The sequence below is a fragment of the Euwallacea fornicatus genome, chromosome 22 (genome assembly GCF_040115645.1).
Source record: "Euwallacea fornicatus isolate EFF26 chromosome 22, ASM4011564v1, whole genome shotgun sequence".
NCBI lineage: Eukaryota > Metazoa > Arthropoda > Insecta > Coleoptera > Curculionidae > Euwallacea > Euwallacea fornicatus.
In genome coordinates, this window is record NC_089562.1 from 1,504,378 (window position 1) to 1,521,699 (window position 17,322).

The 17,322-nt window shown below is 33.8% G+C and overlaps 5 protein-coding genes across 7 annotated transcripts in view; 2 read left to right on the forward strand and 3 right to left on the reverse strand.

Annotated features, from left to right (window-relative positions):
- The first annotated feature begins 574 nt into the window (after positions 1-574).
- On the forward strand, positions 575-2,104 carry LOC136346141 (golgin subfamily B member 1-like). The gene has a single exon (XM_066295052.1). The coding sequence runs from the start codon at positions 804-806 to the stop codon at positions 1,641-1,643; it is 840 nt and encodes a 279-aa protein (XP_066151149.1). The 5' UTR covers positions 575-803; the 3' UTR covers positions 1,644-2,104.
- LOC136346140 (phosducin-like protein) lies at positions 1,654-3,368 on the reverse strand. The gene is made up of 3 exons (XM_066295051.1): positions 3,003-3,368; positions 2,693-2,941; positions 1,654-2,639 (listed from the first exon to the last, which is right to left on the reverse strand). Exons 1-3 carry the CDS (start codon positions 3,184-3,186, stop codon positions 2,224-2,226), a joined length of 849 nt encoding a protein of 282 aa, XP_066151148.1. The 5' UTR covers positions 3,187-3,368; the 3' UTR covers positions 1,654-2,223.
- A 280-nt stretch (positions 3,369-3,648) lies between these two features.
- LOC136346139 (WD repeat-containing protein 43) lies at positions 3,649-6,588 on the forward strand. Its single transcript, XM_066295050.1, has 9 exons — positions 3,649-3,895; positions 4,443-4,687; positions 4,744-4,951; positions 5,008-5,192; positions 5,245-5,413; positions 5,467-5,648; positions 5,703-5,930; positions 5,984-6,228; positions 6,284-6,588. Exons 1-9 carry the CDS (start codon positions 3,710-3,712, stop codon positions 6,466-6,468), a joined length of 1,833 nt encoding a protein of 610 aa, XP_066151147.1. The 5' UTR covers positions 3,649-3,709; the 3' UTR covers positions 6,469-6,588.
- A 331-nt stretch (positions 6,589-6,919) lies between these two features.
- On the reverse strand, positions 6,920-9,315 carry Seipin (lipid droplet biogenesis associated protein seipin). Of its 2 annotated transcripts, none has more exons than XM_066295118.1 (6): positions 8,858-9,315; positions 8,642-8,805; positions 8,387-8,589; positions 8,193-8,331; positions 8,016-8,138; positions 6,920-7,514 (listed from the first exon to the last, which is right to left on the reverse strand). In XM_066295118.1, the coding sequence occupies exons 1-6, from the start codon at positions 9,145-9,147 to the stop codon at positions 7,420-7,422; spliced, it is 1,014 nt and encodes a 337-aa protein (XP_066151215.1). In that variant the 5' UTR covers positions 9,148-9,315; the 3' UTR covers positions 6,920-7,419. The 2 variants fall into 2 exon arrangements, with proteins under 2 accessions (XP_066151215.1, XP_066151214.1); XM_066295117.1 differs by lacking the exon at positions 6,920-7,514 and adding an exon at positions 7,603-7,862.
- Positions 9,316-9,804: 489 nt separating this feature from the next.
- Positions 9,805-17,322, reverse strand: part of tei (teiresias) — a 169,062-nt gene continuing 161,544 nt past the window's right edge. For both annotated transcript variants that reach the window (XM_066295209.1, XM_066295210.1), the window contains exons 10-11: positions 10,987-11,165; positions 9,805-10,071 (exon numbers count right to left, since the gene is read on the reverse strand). In XM_066295209.1, coding sequence (XP_066151306.1) covers positions 9,814-10,071; positions 10,987-11,165 — 437 coding nt within the window. In that variant the 3' untranslated portion in view covers positions 9,805-9,813. The remainder of the gene's footprint in view (positions 10,072-10,986; positions 11,166-17,322) is intronic.

Consider the following 17,322-nt stretch of genomic DNA (forward strand, 5'->3'; position numbering starts at 1 on the left):
ATTTCTAATTAGGCAACAGGGCGATAACAGCATTTGACATAATTAGGGGTGCCAACGACGAATTCTAAAGTATCTGCGAATATTTATAAGAATTACTGTTTAGTAACTAAATAATGTATCTCTTAAACTTTCATTTCAATAAAAGTCCTTCCAGTAATATTTACATTAGGCAGTTTGCACAAGGAGCTGAAACATTAACTCGTATTTATTGTCTTTCATGTTGGCAACACCGACCATGATGGCGATTGCAATAATCTTGCTCGTATCGGTGATACAAATTTCATTTTTATTGGCGCAAAAACTTGCACTGACTTGCACTTGTTTTCTTCTCTTTTTTAGTTCAGCAATAATATTTTCCTCACAATCATTGAATTGAGATAGATAATCAGGTGAAAATGTATATAATGTATATAGATATTTGTATACATTTCTATGCTATGAAGTAGGAAATGTGGCAATGCGATGGCATAATATAGTATATCGCAGAATTAATTGTTCAAATTAAAAGAGACCCCTAATTTGATCTTAATTTCTTGTTTTTATTTATATTATTTATGTATTTATTTTCCATTACTTAAAGCGCAAACAGGTGTAAACATTGATATTAAAAATATACATATAAATTATTCTTATTGGTCGATATTGCTTAAATGGAATGCCCTATTGCCAATATTACCTGATGGCCATGACTTGTCGCTGAATTCAGATAGGAGCCACTAACCAATAGTTTTTGAACACTTTTAATGCAATTTTTTAATTTAACGAATTTTCCGTATAAAAGTTGCTGATATAACATTAAAATTATGTCGGCTGACGAAGAATTTGAGACAGAAGTGCCTGAGAGTTTCTCAGAAGTTCTAGAGCAAGAATTAGAAGACCATTTTGAAAACCTAAATTTACAGTTTCAAAGGTACCAGAAAAATAAATTTCTTTTACAATGTGTTGAAGTCTGTATAGCCCCCGATAGTCCCCTAGAAAATCAGTTGAAAGTAAAGATCCGCAAAATAATTTTTGGAGAGAAAGTGTCTCAACTCAGTATAGAGGGTTATCCTGGAGAAACACTGCTTGGAATACCTCTTAATGAATCCCAACTGACATACTCAGAAAATGAAAAACTTTGCCATTGCTTAATAAATTTATGGGAACAAAAACACAAAAACCTGCCCGAATCAACAATTCACTCCCCTTTAGAATCAAACCATTATAATCAACAACTTCTAGACCTTCAACATCAATTAACAATCCAACAAGAGTTATACATGAAAAACCTATCCGAACTTCTAAAACTACTAGAAGAATTAAAAGAGACTCGCCTTGAAACTGTCCCCAAAGCAGCAGAACTCAAGTATTCCAATTCAAAATTGAAAACACATCTCAATTCTTTGAAGGCTGAAATTGCTAAACGGAAGTGCAAGACTAATATTTTTTCTGAATCAAGTGATTCGTTGGATGCTTATAAAGAACTTATTGAGGATATGAAGGAGTTAGAAGGTGATTTAAAGCAAGAAGTGAAGGATTTGAAAAAGCTGAAACAAAAATATGCAGAGGTTTCTTGTGCAGAGTATGATGCAATGTTAAAGACTTATTCACAATACAAGGCAGTTTTGGAAAGAAAGAAACAAATGCTGCAACTTTGTGAGTGATTAAGACACATTTGATTTTAGTTTTTTTTTTTTTATTAAAAGTGGCCTTAGTGTTAAATAAAATTGCATGAAATGCCAGGTATTCAGATAATTACCAGTCTTCAGAGTACAATAATTCTTTTAAGTAGAACTAAAGCTAAAACTTAAAGCAAATTCTTATTTTAGGAGATGTTAAACTATTCATTTATAATATACTCTAATAATTAGTATATAAAAGTCACAGACACGAGTTTAAGAAAAAATGCTTAAATACAAACCAAGATATATCATAGAGAAAACCCTATTGTTGGATAATATATAGTGCTATTTGGCACATAGTGTGGATGTCTTTTTAAAACTAAAAATTATTATACATTTGTAACTGCCCCAACTGAATATTTATACCACAATTTTTGGTTTATTTAGAATGTATGCAGATATAGTATTGATAATTAATATAAAAACATAGCTTCCTTATTGAACACATTTTTCATTTCAATGGAACATGTTTAAAAACTTCAAGAAATTAAAGGAAAACTTAACCTTCTATAAAGTATTTTATACTAAATAAATATAATACTCTTTAATAGCAAAGAAAAACTTAATCACTATCTTCAGAATCATCTGGATTTGAACTTCTAATCAATGCAGGCTTCAAGCTTTTATCTTCCAATAACCCATGCTCAACCAAATACCCTTGCACATCTTCAATCTCGAACTGATTACCAATTTCATTGGAAAGTTTTACAAAGTTTCCAATAATGTTACCAGCTTTATATACCAACAAAGCTGGAACTCCTTCAACCTTAAAAGCTCTGCTTACCCCAACCTGTGAGGCTGATATAGCACAAAATTTCACAGAATTATATATTTTAGACAGTTGTTTTAAGCACTGGTTCATGGTTCTGCAGGCCTCTACATGCTCCTCGTAAATGTGGATAACTACAGTTACTGTTTTTTCTTCCTTGTCCACTGCATTTAAGAATTCTTGAGTATCTCTTAGAAAATACAGATTGCCTAAATTGCAAAGAATTGTTTTGAAATAATTAAACCAGAAGAAAGAGATTTACCAAATTTCTTTTGTAAATTGGTTTGGTGTAGCATTTCTTGAATTCGGTGCTTCTGATATTTTAGGAGAAACTCATCATTGTAAAGTTCTGCAAGTTCTGGGTCCTCCAATGCAGATTTCTCTTTTTCTTCATCTAAAGCTGTCTGCACAGTCATTGTGAGCTTCTTGGCAAGTTCAATTCTCTCTTTTTCACTTTCAGCACGTTTTTCGTTTTCCAGTTGCTTGAATTTCCTCCAATCTTCAATTACCCCTATAAAAAAAAAAGTGCAATTGAAACTTTGAGTAGAGAGGGAAATTTATTGACTGCCTACCTTTTGGTCCTGTATTAGTAGATGCCCCTTCCCATTTATTAACGTCAGGTAAAACTTTGGGGGTCTCAATCCCCGCACTATTTCCTCTTTTTTCACCCCCCAAATCCTCATTATCACTTCCTTCACTGCTACTACAATAATTATGTAGCTTTTCACCTAAAATTTTGTCTTCTAGAGTGGCCATTTTTCAGCGAGATCACTACGTTAGAGATAACGTGTTTAATTTTTCAGTCAGTTTAAGGTAATTTTGGTCAATTTAAAAATAGACTCCGTTATAAACAACTTTAAATTAAAAATATAGTTTTTAATTAGTTTTGCTGAAAAATAAACATTTTCTCACGTTCAGTGACGTCATATTGTCTTTTGTCAAAAACAGAGGCAACCAAAAATACGGGAGTGATGTTTTAGTTGCAAAGTAGCAACGTTTGGAATAAATTTAATTCTTGAAAACCTTATTTTGGCAACAAAATAAACTACAGGATAAGTTCAACAATTGTTTGAAGTTGCTTATTTTATTGATTGAATAAATCTTAAGTAAATTTTGAAAAAAATTAAATTTAAAATTTAGCGCCTAAAATAACGACATCTGTCGATAACAACAATGTGTGTGGCATGCCGTCAGATCTAACCTCAATTTATTTTCCAGGTTATAATTTATTTAGCTGGCATGTGAAGTGAAGATTTAGAATTTTGATTTTAACGTTGAAATGGCCCTACAAATGGCCTCATTTAGTGAGGACGGCAAATATTTTGCTCAAATTACTGGAGATGGTAAACTGCATATATGGAACACTCTGTCCAACTCATTGGAACAGGAATTCACACCGGATTTCCATCTTACCACGCCGTGTACCTGTTTACATTTCTGGTATCCCCGACAAAGTAGCAATAAGGTACCCTAATTTAGTGTAATTGTTCTCTTAATTATAATTATCCAGAGATAATTAGAATAATCGCTATTTAGGAATTTAGTCATTATTGATTATTTTTTGTAATTGAATTCTCATCTAAAAGAGGCACTAGAATATATATATATATATATATATACATAGATATATGTATGTTTCATAACTTTACCCAACTTTTCTCTATGAATAGTTTTAACAATTGTATTAACACTTAATTTCTTACATCCTTTTTGTGATATTTGGAAATAAATAGTTCAATAATTACTAATGAGTAGACCACAATACATGTTAAGTTGTGGTGGAAGTATTTTACCAGTCTATACCCAAAATTTCAAATTCAATGCACATTATTAAGCTTCTTGCTTAGAGAGCCATTAGTAATCAGGGGAAAATAAGTTTACTTAATTCACTGTCAAATTATTGTAAATACAATTCTAAGTAAAAAATATCATTCAAAACTAACACTTGATTGTCATCTTTTAACTTCACGTCTTATCAGGCAAAAGTTTTGTCAATCAATACACAATTTTAGGGGTCACCTTCTCCAAAAAAGAAAAAACGCAAAGAGGAAATCAGCATTTCCCCCAATATAGTCCTAGGAACCACATCTGGCATTTTATTAATTTATTCCCTTACTAAAGGAGCCATAGAATACACTATAGACAGTAGAACTAATGCACAAGTCAACTGCATTTCTATTACAAGCAACAGTTTATTATATTCAGGAGCTGATCAAAATATTATGGAGTGGAACTTAAAAAGTAAAGAATTGCACAGGTATAGTTTTTTTATATCTACATGATTATTTCCTCAAGTACCATCACTATGTTTAGTAAATGGAAAGGAGGAAATGAAACTATAACATCAATCCTTGCACTTCTGGATAATAAAACCCTCTTAACAGCCTCAAAAGTCATTAAACAATGGGAAATACACTCCAAGGAGGTATTAAGAACATTCACAGGCCATAGTTCAGAAATAGTGTTTATGCTCTATGTAAATTTGCCTCAAGCTGGATCTTATGTTTTGTCAGGCTCAAAGGTTTGTAAACAGTTTAAAGTAGGAAGTTTTGATTGCGTTATAAGGGTTTTTTTTAGGGCGACAGACTTTTGAGCTGCTGGAACTTAAACAGTGACAACAAACAAAAAAATGCTGTTTGCAATTATTTAATGCAAGACTCAGTGCAGTATATCTCAGTTAATGTATCAGACCAAGGGCTTACTAAGGTAGCTGCCACTAATAAAAGTGGAGCAGTGCATGTTTTTCAACATAAGCTTAATGGGTACATTAATTAAAAGTTGGAATTAAAAAAAAATAATTAGTTTAACTTGCAGAAAATGTGACAAGCCTTTAAAACCCAAAACTACCATTCAAGTTGTTTCAGATACTGGCCAAACTAATGAGCCAGTTAAACCTCTCAGGGTCTTTGGAGCTAGATTTATAGATTCTGATACAGTTTGTTTAGGCCATGGCTCAGGGATAATTTTGACATTTGAGCAAGTGGTATGTAGTATCTTTTAAGCCTTAATATATTATGATTGAATTAAATTCATCAGGAAGTTACATCCAAAAGACTTGAAGTTTTAATAAGACAAGATCCGCACACATTGAAAAAATCAAAAGATGTGCAAATCACTAAAATTAAAAAGCCTTTAATAGGGGATGATGTACATTATATCTCTACTGAGAGTAGTAAAAGAAAATCTGGACAACAGCAGGAAATTCCCATGGAACAACGGTTTGAAAACCAAAATTGTTGAATTGGAAACGTTTTATAACTGTAATATTGTAGGCTTGAAAACTTGACTCTAAGCAAACCTGAAGGAAAAGTACCTCGAGTTGATAACGTGGCCCAACTGCTTTTGCAGGGGTTACATAGTAAAGACAGAAATATATTAAGAACAGCTCTGTGTACATCTGATGAAAATGTAATTCGGAACTCTATAAAAAGGCTTCCGGTGACGGTTTTCGAAGGACTTATTTCGGAACTTTCCATTTTAATTCATGGAAAAACCATTATGTGAGTTTCAAAAATTTCAAGGAAGTAAAAAATTTGTGGGAATTTAATTTTAGGAGTCGATTTGGGGCTCTTTGGTTGAAACACCTGGTTCAAGTTCATGCAGGAGTGCTGATTTCTAATCCAAACCTTCCAGAATTATTTTCTGGTGCTTTAGGGAGCATTGACAATAGGATAAACTCCCAAGCTGCCCTTAATAGGTTAAAAGGGAAACTGGAATTGCTAGTTCCTCAAGTAACCAGCTCTGTGAGCATGGAGAATGATGAAGAAGATGAAGCGTTACTAGTTTTTAATGACAAAGGTAATATATTTATTTGGTTTTGAATGTATTGTGGTTAGCAAGGTTTGTTTATTAGGTTCTAGTGATTCAGAATCTGAAGAGGAGGTTGCGTTGGAGATTGATTCGGATAGTGAGCCAGAGAATTGGGAGGAAAATGATGCAGATGATGGGAATATGGAGGTGGATAGAAACCATGTCAGAAGCAGTCCGGATTCTGAGGATTCAGTTGTCATGGTTGACGATGGGCATGAGTCTGATTGATATTAATTTTTTTTGTCAATGTGTTTCCAGAGTTTTTTCGTTCCTGCCCCCTCTATGTTAAATTACTTTCTAGATAAGACTTTATACATTTATGACAAGAAAATATATTTCTAAAAGTGGTTTGGGGTTATTAGTTTTATTTGTCAAGCCTTTAATGGAAAAACTGGGGTCTAATAAGCAGCGATACGTAGTAGTGGTCCTTTTCAATATTATAAGGTGAGTAACAGGCTCAGGACAATTAAACGCTATGATCTAACGAAAAAATTTCACACATTTTTGGGACGTCATGAAGGTTTGAAATAGGGTATATTCTAATTTTGTAATAAAATGTCAACAGTTTTATGTGGAAGTTTTCTCAGAGAAAGTCTATGATATATACAGATCTGTGTGTCTTAAATTTTACTGTTTTTTATTGAATAGTTTTGAGAAGGAATGAAATAGTAAAACGCTAGACGGTGAAAGGTTTTATTGTTCTCAAAACAGCCAATAATTTTATATGGTTTTATATTTAACAGAAATTTACTAATAATTTTACTTACAAAAAAATATAAAAATTTTATACTTCAGTATTTACAATATAAATATATAAATTTATCTAGTAAAAGGAAATTTAATACAAATCTTGGGCTTGAGTTTCTTACGAAAGCGTTACCCGTATAGCAGTCGCTAGAAAATGTTTTCTTTTGTATTGTACATTCACGCGATTTTTAATCACCGGTGGGCAAGACCATGGTGAACCTTGGAAAGTGTTATTGACGCTATATTACGGCATCGACGCTTTCCTAGGAACTTTTAAAAGTAAAACTTTAATAACAAATATAAGTGATTAAAAACTTCAGTTATTTCTTACGCTGACATGGAAATTATGACGTTACAATATTTGAATGGAATTGATAAACCACATTAATTTAATATTTCAATTATATTTCATATAAAAACCATCAAAATAGACTACGAACTGTCTATTGTACTCTTAATATTTTCAATTAACTCGCGTCTTCGACGGATTGCTGAAGATTTGTTTTCCTCAATCGAAGAATCGGAATCTGCAGGCAATAGAACATACATTTAAACTCACAAGAAACAAACCAAACGTTTTGTATTTTTCGGTTAAATAAAATTAAACACATCAACTAAATTGATCATCACTAATTTATTGACAATACAACAATAACAACAACCAAACTATAGCCATTTAACGCATTCGCTGCAGGAGAACTTCCTGTGTTTTTTGCATATGACTCTATTACATGCTGAACACTTTAATTTTCTGCCTACCAGAAAAAAATCGAACCACTTCTCATACGGAGTTTTTTCTAGAAATCGCACCGTTTTAAGGCACAAAAACAGTGAGGAATGAGGCCGTAAAAGCAATTTCCTCACTGGCCTCCAACCTGAATGAAAATAAGGAAGCTACAATAAGACATATCACACAAAAAAACCTTTGACTGGGTTATTAAAACTCCTTTTCCTGTGTAACAATTAACGTTAGAAAATAACCATATGAAAACATTTAACACCACCATCCAATAATGTTAACCACTTACCATTATCAAAAATGTCTAGATTAGTATTGGACTCTATAAAGCTTAAATACTCATCAGAGTTAATTATCTGGTACCAGCTAATTAGACAGCACACCGCAATGAAGAACAAGTTGGCTGTTATACCTGAAAAATCACAAAAAATAATAAGTCTTTTAATTAGTGCTGAGCCATTCATACCTAAAGCTGCAGACAGAATTGGCCAATTGAACATCACATATCTTAGACCAGAAAATTCCGCATTTACTGAGAATTTAGCAGAGTAAATTTCTATATGCCTTGACTGAATTTCAATGTAAATGTCTGTTACGGGTTTGTACTACAAGTATAAGGCAAATTAAATGAAAATGTTTAAACAGATCAATTAGCTTCACATTAGATTCTTCATAATCGCTAAAAAGTTCGACATGAACCATCTGCTTTTCCTCTGAAGACCCAAATATGAAGAAAGGTATAAAAACAATCTTATATAGTGTATCTAGAAAACTGCTTTTATAGTGCAGCATTGTAGATCTGCATGAGTTTGCTAAGGTTTCTCCATTATTTGCTCTGAAGTCCACACACACCATGAACATCCCTATAACACTGAAGACTACAACCTTGCTGTAATAAGGCTAATTTCAACCTACCCAACTCTCGATTTGTAGGTGATTCAGGCATATCCAAGTCTAGAGACACTTTATAAGGCTGGCCCATCATTAATAATTGTTGTCGAGATGTGAGTTTGACATGAGCAGATGGAAAGCTGCACATGCCCTTCTCAGAGTTGCAGTTATAAGTAGCCCCACAAGGCCTGTGTGTATCTCATGAAAGACTATTAAAATTGTATAATAATGACTACTTACTTGAATTTCAAATGTACAGGTCTTTCATGCTTAACGCTGGGTACGTAAACATAGTAAAAGGCTACATACATAAGAATAGAGAGCCACACAAGTATAGCCGTTATTAACGCTATGACAGTGCCACGAATTAATATTTCCTTAACGTTATTAACTCCATTTTTAGTTCTAGTTTTGTACAAATCTATGGTGTCGTAAATGAACTTTATTATTGGTAATTTTAGTCTTTGTCGAATGTACTCTCGGGGGCCCAAATGGTAAACGTCTTTCACTATATTCAATATTGCAGACATCTTAAGAGCTGACAGCAATTGGAATAGTGACTAAACTGAAGCGATAGTATCTAGATTTATGATAATACATTAGGTTTGGACTTTAGTTTTTTAGATAATGCGTTTATCTTGGTAAAAATTCGGGTAATCTTTGTTTGGGGGTCAAAATGTCAAGGTGGGAAAAGTAAGGTTAATTCTGAGCGTCAGATATTGACATTTTGATTCAAAATGGATGAGATGGAATATGTACAGTGTATTTAGAGCAGAAATTTTCAAACATGATGAATGTAGAGAATGTAAATTTTATTTTTAATTTGGTATGAAATAAAGAACTTTTTGGACGAATATTTTTAATTGATAATCCTTACATATATTTATACATTTAAGCTCCGCCTATTAACAAATTTTTACATTTTTGCAAAACAACATAGAAAACTATACATTAAAAAATTATATATTTTATATTCATTATTTTTCAAAATTATTTGTATCAGAAGCAAACGATGAATCTCCACTATAGTTTCATCGGTTCCCTCCCTCAAAACTCCTTTTTAGGTACTTTATAAAAGGTGATGAACATCGTATGGGACCTTATCTTTCTATGAGTAGTTCAATATCAATATAAATACATTACATATGCATGTTGTATAAAGAACTATCCTCAATAAAACTAATCAGTCAAAAAAATTAACAATTTATTAATATCAATGAAAGAATCACATTTAGGTAAATTGTAGTTAAGACTATCCGGGGGAGATCGCATGATGAAGCCGATGTTTCGATTTGGGGCACGGTGTAACCGCTTGCGTAGGTCATATTCACGAAAAAGGAACCCTCGGCGAGGCCAAGTGGGGATCGGACTATGAAGTTGTATTCCCCGGTATCGGTTGTCGTTACTTTTGTCAGGAAAAGTACCGCTTGATGGCAATGGGAGTTTGATGTGTTCTACAAAGAATTTAGTGTAGATTCTCCAAATGGAATTTTCGATTGTTTATCTATAGGGTCATTTAAACTTGGTGTCCCACACATTTTATATGAAAACAGATAGGCTTAGCGAAATAATTGTTTTATCACGTTATTTAAGAAGACCTAAGCTAAAGTAAATATTAAAAATATTAAAATATAGATAGCGGCTCTCATCGTAGCGACTTCGACACTGTTTTTTCCGAAACAAATCTTTTTTTTTTTTATTTGAATTTAGAATATAAATTCTAAACAAGTTTTGTATAAAAAAAAAGTTTAAATTTCTAATCATTTAAAAGCGTTAGGAGAAACAAATTTTAATATGTTAGGTACCTAATAGTTAATACATATTAATCTATTAGATAAATACTTTTATACTATATTTATACAAAATTTGTTTAGAATGCGTTGTGTTCACATTTTGAAAAAAAAGGCATTTTTCTAAAAAATAACTATAGCGTCGGCGTCCCTTTCTATTCTATGTAATGTAACGGAAAAATTAAGTTGATATACCCCTATGTTTTCGTAGAAAATGTGGAGGCATCGAGTTTGAATAACTCTGTAAAAGAGAAATTGTCTATTATTTGGAAACTAAACGATAGAGTTAGAAAAAAAGAAAAAAAATCTAGTTTATGTTTTTTGTCAAAAATTTCAAATATGTCGAAAAGGAAAAGAGACAGATACAGAACTAACTATTCCTAAATTGTTTCTATAAAATGTTTTTCATTAAGAAAAATTGAGTTTTGGACATTGGATTAAAATAAACCCACTTTTTTTCAGTTCAGTTCAGACTGCCATATTATCCATGAAAATGCTGACTTTATTCCTATTAAATCTTTCCCACCCGAAAAATAATACGCCCCAACACACAACAGTCAAAACATTTTTCTTGCTCACAGTAATGCCATAGGCGATAATGGTCTTATCAGCATCTCCAGGCCTGTAAACTTTCTGGTTTTTGGCTATCCAAAACACCTTATTATACGGGGGATTGGCACAGAATTCCATGGTCAATGTTAAGGGCTGCCCGGACACCGCTGTTATACTTTTGTTTGTCGGAGTCACCGTGGGCCATCCTGCAACAATAAGAAAAGCCCCAGTAAATTTCTAGATTATTAACTTAATAATAGGTATTTCAAAGCTGGAACAAAACAGAATTCAGGCCCTTTGCTACAATGGAAACTGTTCCACTCCCAAGGGTACTATTCAGCATGCAAAGCTTTCTATTAAACCTAAACCGGGACTTATCTGAGCCTCAATTGCGACTTTAATGACTTGTTTTAGATTCCTCTCTTTTCACTGTTGTTAAATTTCCCAAATTATTCAAGATTAAGGGCAGTAACTAGCAAGCAATTCCCAATGCACTACTGCTTTTTGTCTCCCTTCATATTTGCGCGAACAATGCGGGAGTAATTAATGTATCTCTTCTTAAATTACTGCCACAACAAAGCCCCTCATACATAGTTATAAGTTGGAACGTAACAAAACGAAACACTTAATAACCGGAGTACAGAACGCCAGAGAATTATGGGGGTTGGAATTCCCAGCACCCTTTCTTTATTGCTTCACCTTTGGTCGGATACAAAAGCGAGTCTATGAGTTATTGAACAAAGTTTCCACGTCATTTGCCTCTGATATCGATCCAGATTTAGGTTTTTATGGTCGATAAATTATCGACTTTTAATTCGAAAAATCCTGGAAACAAATAGGCACTCTCGTTTTGTCGATTCCAATAGGACCGCAATAACGCCGTACTCGTATACCATCCGATGCTATCTCCCTCTGATTTGACGGGTGTAAATTGACTTTGGAAATAACGACTATGGCCGCACGTATAATATCGGCTCTGGATTATTATCCAGAGGCAGACCAGTAATTCACACCGAAAGCCTCATTCCGACTGGAACGCGATATATGGAAATGCGATCGGAAATCTGCTGTTTGCACGATTTGGTTTTGGGTAGGTTTATCGACATGTTACCCTATTAGAAGCCATTTTGTCAAAGGAAGAAGGATGGATATCATTTTCAAAGACTTCATAAGAACGATGGAAATATCGCTATCCAAAACACTGATTTACTAATTGAAGAATGGAGAATAAGCTACTAATGTTTAAGTAATTGTAAAACTCGCGTCCCTCGTCAATTTAAACTATAAAGCTTCGTGATTTCTTTGCAATTGCCTCTGATGTGACTCTACTCCCAGGAGTAATAAGCTTAATGCTTCTCACTTCAAGAAAAATCAGTGTATTGTATTAAGTGTGAAATATACATTTCCCTGATTTTAGAGTAAAAATAGCGAAAATCCTTCTGATAATAAAAAATTCTAAGATAGTTTTCGAGGTATTTGAAATAGAAAAACAAAAAATTGTTTCACATAATTAGGTCTCTTGGCACGCTATTGGTTGTTAAGCGAAAAAGAGTATATTCTTACTGTTTACAAAAGAAATTTAAGGGTGTAGGTTCCTAAAAAATTGTTGACGTATTAGGCAATTTTTCCATTGACAAATTTTCAGACTTCCTAAAAATCTCTACAAATGTTTATATTCCGTTCTTGAGACTGAAATCCGGCACGGCATGGACTGTTACTTAAAGAGAACTTAAAAACTTTTCAAACCCTAAATCTTCGATAAAAATTAGATTTACATACTAAACTCTGAAACCGCGCCTCGTAGGGTTTTGAAAAATGACACATTTCTAAATCCGTACATACTCGTGTTACACGTTCTCCTTGAATAACATGAACAATTATGAGCGGCTGATTTTTTTTGTTAATAAAAGATACATCTACAAATTGCCGAAAAAATCATTGGTCTATCAAGGGGTTTGACTCTTCACCAAGTTTGACAACTGTGCCTTGCACCCTACTGTCAGTTAAGAAAGCAGAACGATTTTTTAGCAATAAAATACAATTTCATCTCCTCAAACTCTAAAACGATGGTATACGTACCACATTTCTATCCGAGCGACATATTTTTAAATGTTCAAATAAAAGTTGCAAAACTCTCGACCCTCATCGATCTAAACAGCAAAGCGGCTCGGTTCCCAAAGCGCACCCTCTCATGTGATTCGGGCACAGTTTTAAACCTGAGACTAGTGGTTGTTACACGTGCTGACATATAATGCGGATGTAATCTTCATACCATTCGGTTCCAAAGCCGAAACCCAGTTACATAAATCCTCGTCTCCGGTTAAATTGGGAATTTATAATCGCGGTTACACCCCCCACTTGTTCCTGTTATATCTGCTAGGCTAATGTAATACGTTATGTGAGCGAATTGCGATGTTGAAACGTTGTCTGCCCCGCACGTTTGATTAACAATTTCCAATGAATATGCCTGCGTTAATAACGGTCGTGTCTAACATAAAAAATTCTATAATTAGGAATTTAGATGCAAATTGACTTCAGGCACAAATGCAACTCCCCGGTTGCTGATTATTGAGAATCTCAATTTATTTGCCGTTGCGGTTTTATAATTCGTATCACCAGGGATTTTAAAGTATAATTATTCCTGTCGCGATCGTTTCCGGTGGCGAAAGTGGAAAGACGATGCACGGCATTCAGGCCGAGATTAATTTTTTTATCAAAGAGAGGAGTCTTAATGGCTGTTTACGACTTGTTATAAAAAGTTTTATGGGCGAATGTCTCCGCGCCCAATCTTTCGTCGTAATAAGCTTTTGGCTCGAAAAAGTTTCCAAATTGGAACGTTTCAGACTTAAACGATCCTCCTTTATCCCTTTAAAGCTTCTAATCCAATCTAATAGGGGAAGTGCAATGAAGTAGCAAAGGCAAGGACTGTGGCGAAATTATTGCTTTGTGTATACTTTCACAAATTTTGGAATACGTGTGAAGCCAGGATTATTCCAATGTGACGTGGAAATTGGTTCAGTGCGACGCTCTTCAAAACAAGAAAATTTTAATTATAACATAACCTAACATTAATTCAATTTTAGATAGAGCATTACTGGACGTTAATATTACCCACACGTGACGTTAATATGTGTAAATAATTAACTTAACATCGGAAAATAAAATAGAGAAAATTGAATATAATTTAGGTTTTAATAATTCTGAACAGACAATAACTGTGGACATGGAAGTTTGACGTTGAAATTACTTAAATGCCGCATTGCTTAAACATCGAAAGCTGAATATATAGTACACAAATCGATTTCGTTTTAATAAATTTCAGTTCGTACTTTCAGATATTCTAATGTGATTTTGATATCCCTTAAATACAAAGTTGTTCAAATAAAGAAAATTGGCGTTGAAATACAGCTGAAAATTGATGCAACTACAGATACGTCATTACATGATGTTAATACTATCTGCGTATGATGTTATGAAGCATGAAAATCAAATAAAAATCGGAAATTAGAAAAATGTATAAAAATTTCCGTAATACTAGTCTCGCAATCACTTAAATGCGACGTTGTTCAGACATCGCAAATCGAGAACCTATCCATGTAAGCTAGCCCAATTTCAATGTAATTTTAGATATGTCGTATCTTGGCCTTAAACTACCTATACGTGACGTTCAGTCGCATGAAGATCAGTTTTAAACTAGAAAATGAAATGACAATTATCTTCCGATTTCAAATTGGTTTCTATACAAAAAGATTATTTTCAATTCAAAAAGGCATTTTTCATATCAATTATTTTTAATAAATAATTGTAGATAACTCTTTTAACGTGACGTTGAAATCACTTAAATACGACGTTGTTCAAATAAAGAGAGATCGCGTTGTAGTGAAGTCCACTGTAAAATAATTTTAGATACGTATTATTATAGTCATTTTTTGACGTTAATATGACCTACACGTAATGTCATATTTCGCTGCGTGTAATTTTAAATTAATAAATGAAATGAACAAGTTTTGGAACGAACATACTTAATTAAGTGTATATGACGTTGATAAAATCTAAATACAACGTTATGATGTAAATCGAAATTTCGTTCGAAAATTCGAAGGCTTCAAAATGATGCAAAAATGCATGCCTTGTAGACAGTGGGAGATACTTATGCGTGACGTTACAATATGGCTGGTTCTCTTGATCTGAGACACAGATTGACGCAAAACGTCACCTACAGTTAAATTGATAACCCAAAGAAATAGCAAATTGTTGTAATAACGGACATTGCGCCATCTATCCATGTAGTGTCGTAGGAAGCCTAGATCTGCACTAGGTGGCGCAGTGTTCTATGCGTCACTCCTATGATTTGCATCTTAACGATCTTTAATGGACATTTCTCTGTATTTTAATGCTGTTTGATTAGATCTAAAAATTCAGGGCACACTCCTTTGCCCGACTTTATCGGAAAGAACTCGGGCATTAAGACAGAGGAGCTAATCAGCACCGCAGCAGCAATTGTTCTCACTTTTTGGGACGGAAGTAATTAAGCGAAACGTTAAGATAAAACAAGATACATGGACCAATTTTGTTAAAACGGTTTGCATTTCTAAAGTGGAACTCCGACTATGGCCGGATAATCGTGACTGGGAATTAAGTACCTCTGAGTCTAATCTTGCCTGCGGGATATCTTACTTTTCTCTGCAACAATTGTCTCTGAGGGTGATTATTTCTCCACAAAAACTCAAAAAATTTGGAACAGAGATCGAAAAAAAATCTTAGTTAAAGCATCAGCGACGTGCAACGATTGTAATAAGCCATTAAGAGTGTGTTTTTTAGGGTTTCTCCGTTACATTGTAAGAAGGAGAACTCGATAAGAAGAAAATACCTGAGAAGACTCGACAAAGGAAATTAAATTGCACATGGCAGGTCGTTATTTGAGTTTCGGCTTTGAAGTTATTTGCTTTCGAGTGGCTTATTTTTAAAGTTGGGAGGACAATTGTCTATTCGAGACTTACACGACGAAGTGGAGTGAAAGCGAAACGATAGTGTATGGTTTGAAGTGCTCACGAATTTTTGTACAGTACAAAAAGCATTTCGATCTGGATCAAAATTTCTGCTTTAAACGAAAAACTTTTATGAGAATAAATGCAGATGCGATGGCTTATTTCTTACGACTTAAGCCCTAAAAGAAAGCACTTCGTTGGGGCGCCAAATAAATTAATACTCTTCATTGTTGCGCAAACCCTGATAACACCGATCATTTACTTTTACGAGCGTATTTTCCAGCGGTTTACATCCGCAATGTCCTAACTCTCCTAACTGCACACGCAACAATCGAGCCCATTCATAACCAAATCACATATGATACTTCGCCTGCCCACATAAACGCTTCGATCCAACACGCAATTCAACAAGGCCCTTAGAATGCACGAAAGGGCCTTAAAACCTTGAAATTTAAGCTGCGAATAAGATCGACTTTCGCCTATTATTCGCACGTATTTCCTGGGGAAAAATGTAATGTAACAATGCATGTGCGAGCCGGGGTTTAAATAAATAATCCCCGGAAAGTGGATTGTGTGTAATTTAAACCACAAAGCTTGAAAGTTTCGGGTGGACGTGACGTGTGCAAATGCATTGTACTGGTAATGTTGATAGTCCTGTTTTGGGCCTCTTTTCAAGAGAGTAAATACGGAATTTTCGGAATGAAACTGAATATGCTGGATGTTTAGAGCGGCGACGGAAAAAGTTTTCTAATTGTTTAATTAGTAGATCTCAGTAAAAATAACACTAGATCTTGCATACAAAGGAGAGTTTTTAGACACATTTGATTATTATAAAACCGATATTACCAATTCAACTCTTCATTGTCTATCATATTTCTAAGAAATACTTTCCCTAGCTATACCCGTTGTGTGCATAGAAAGCTAGATTTTCGGACATTTATAGCACTTAAATAATTAGTTGGTGAAAAGAACATTTAACTAAAATTAACCTTACTGTTCAGATGGCAGGAAAGAATAAATTTACCTATTCTTGCATTTCACAAACTTTCTGTGAAACTTACCCTTACCTTAACCTTCTTGGATGCGTGGAAAAGAAGGCTTTTTAACTATTTTTGACCAACCAAACACAACAATTCAACATTTAGTTTTTAAACTGGCTTTTAACCTCGAGTCGAATTCAACATTTAGAACGATGAAGACGAATAATTTTCTTAATTTCTCCATTTCATCATTTCCACAATAAAAACTCCTCTGCAATATACTGAATTGTTGCATGCAAAAAAGCGAAGCTTATTCAAAAAAGCAATTTTTTTACAAAAAACAGTTTTCAAATGAAACTTGACTTCAGCATTTAGAACGATGAAGGAGGAGCATT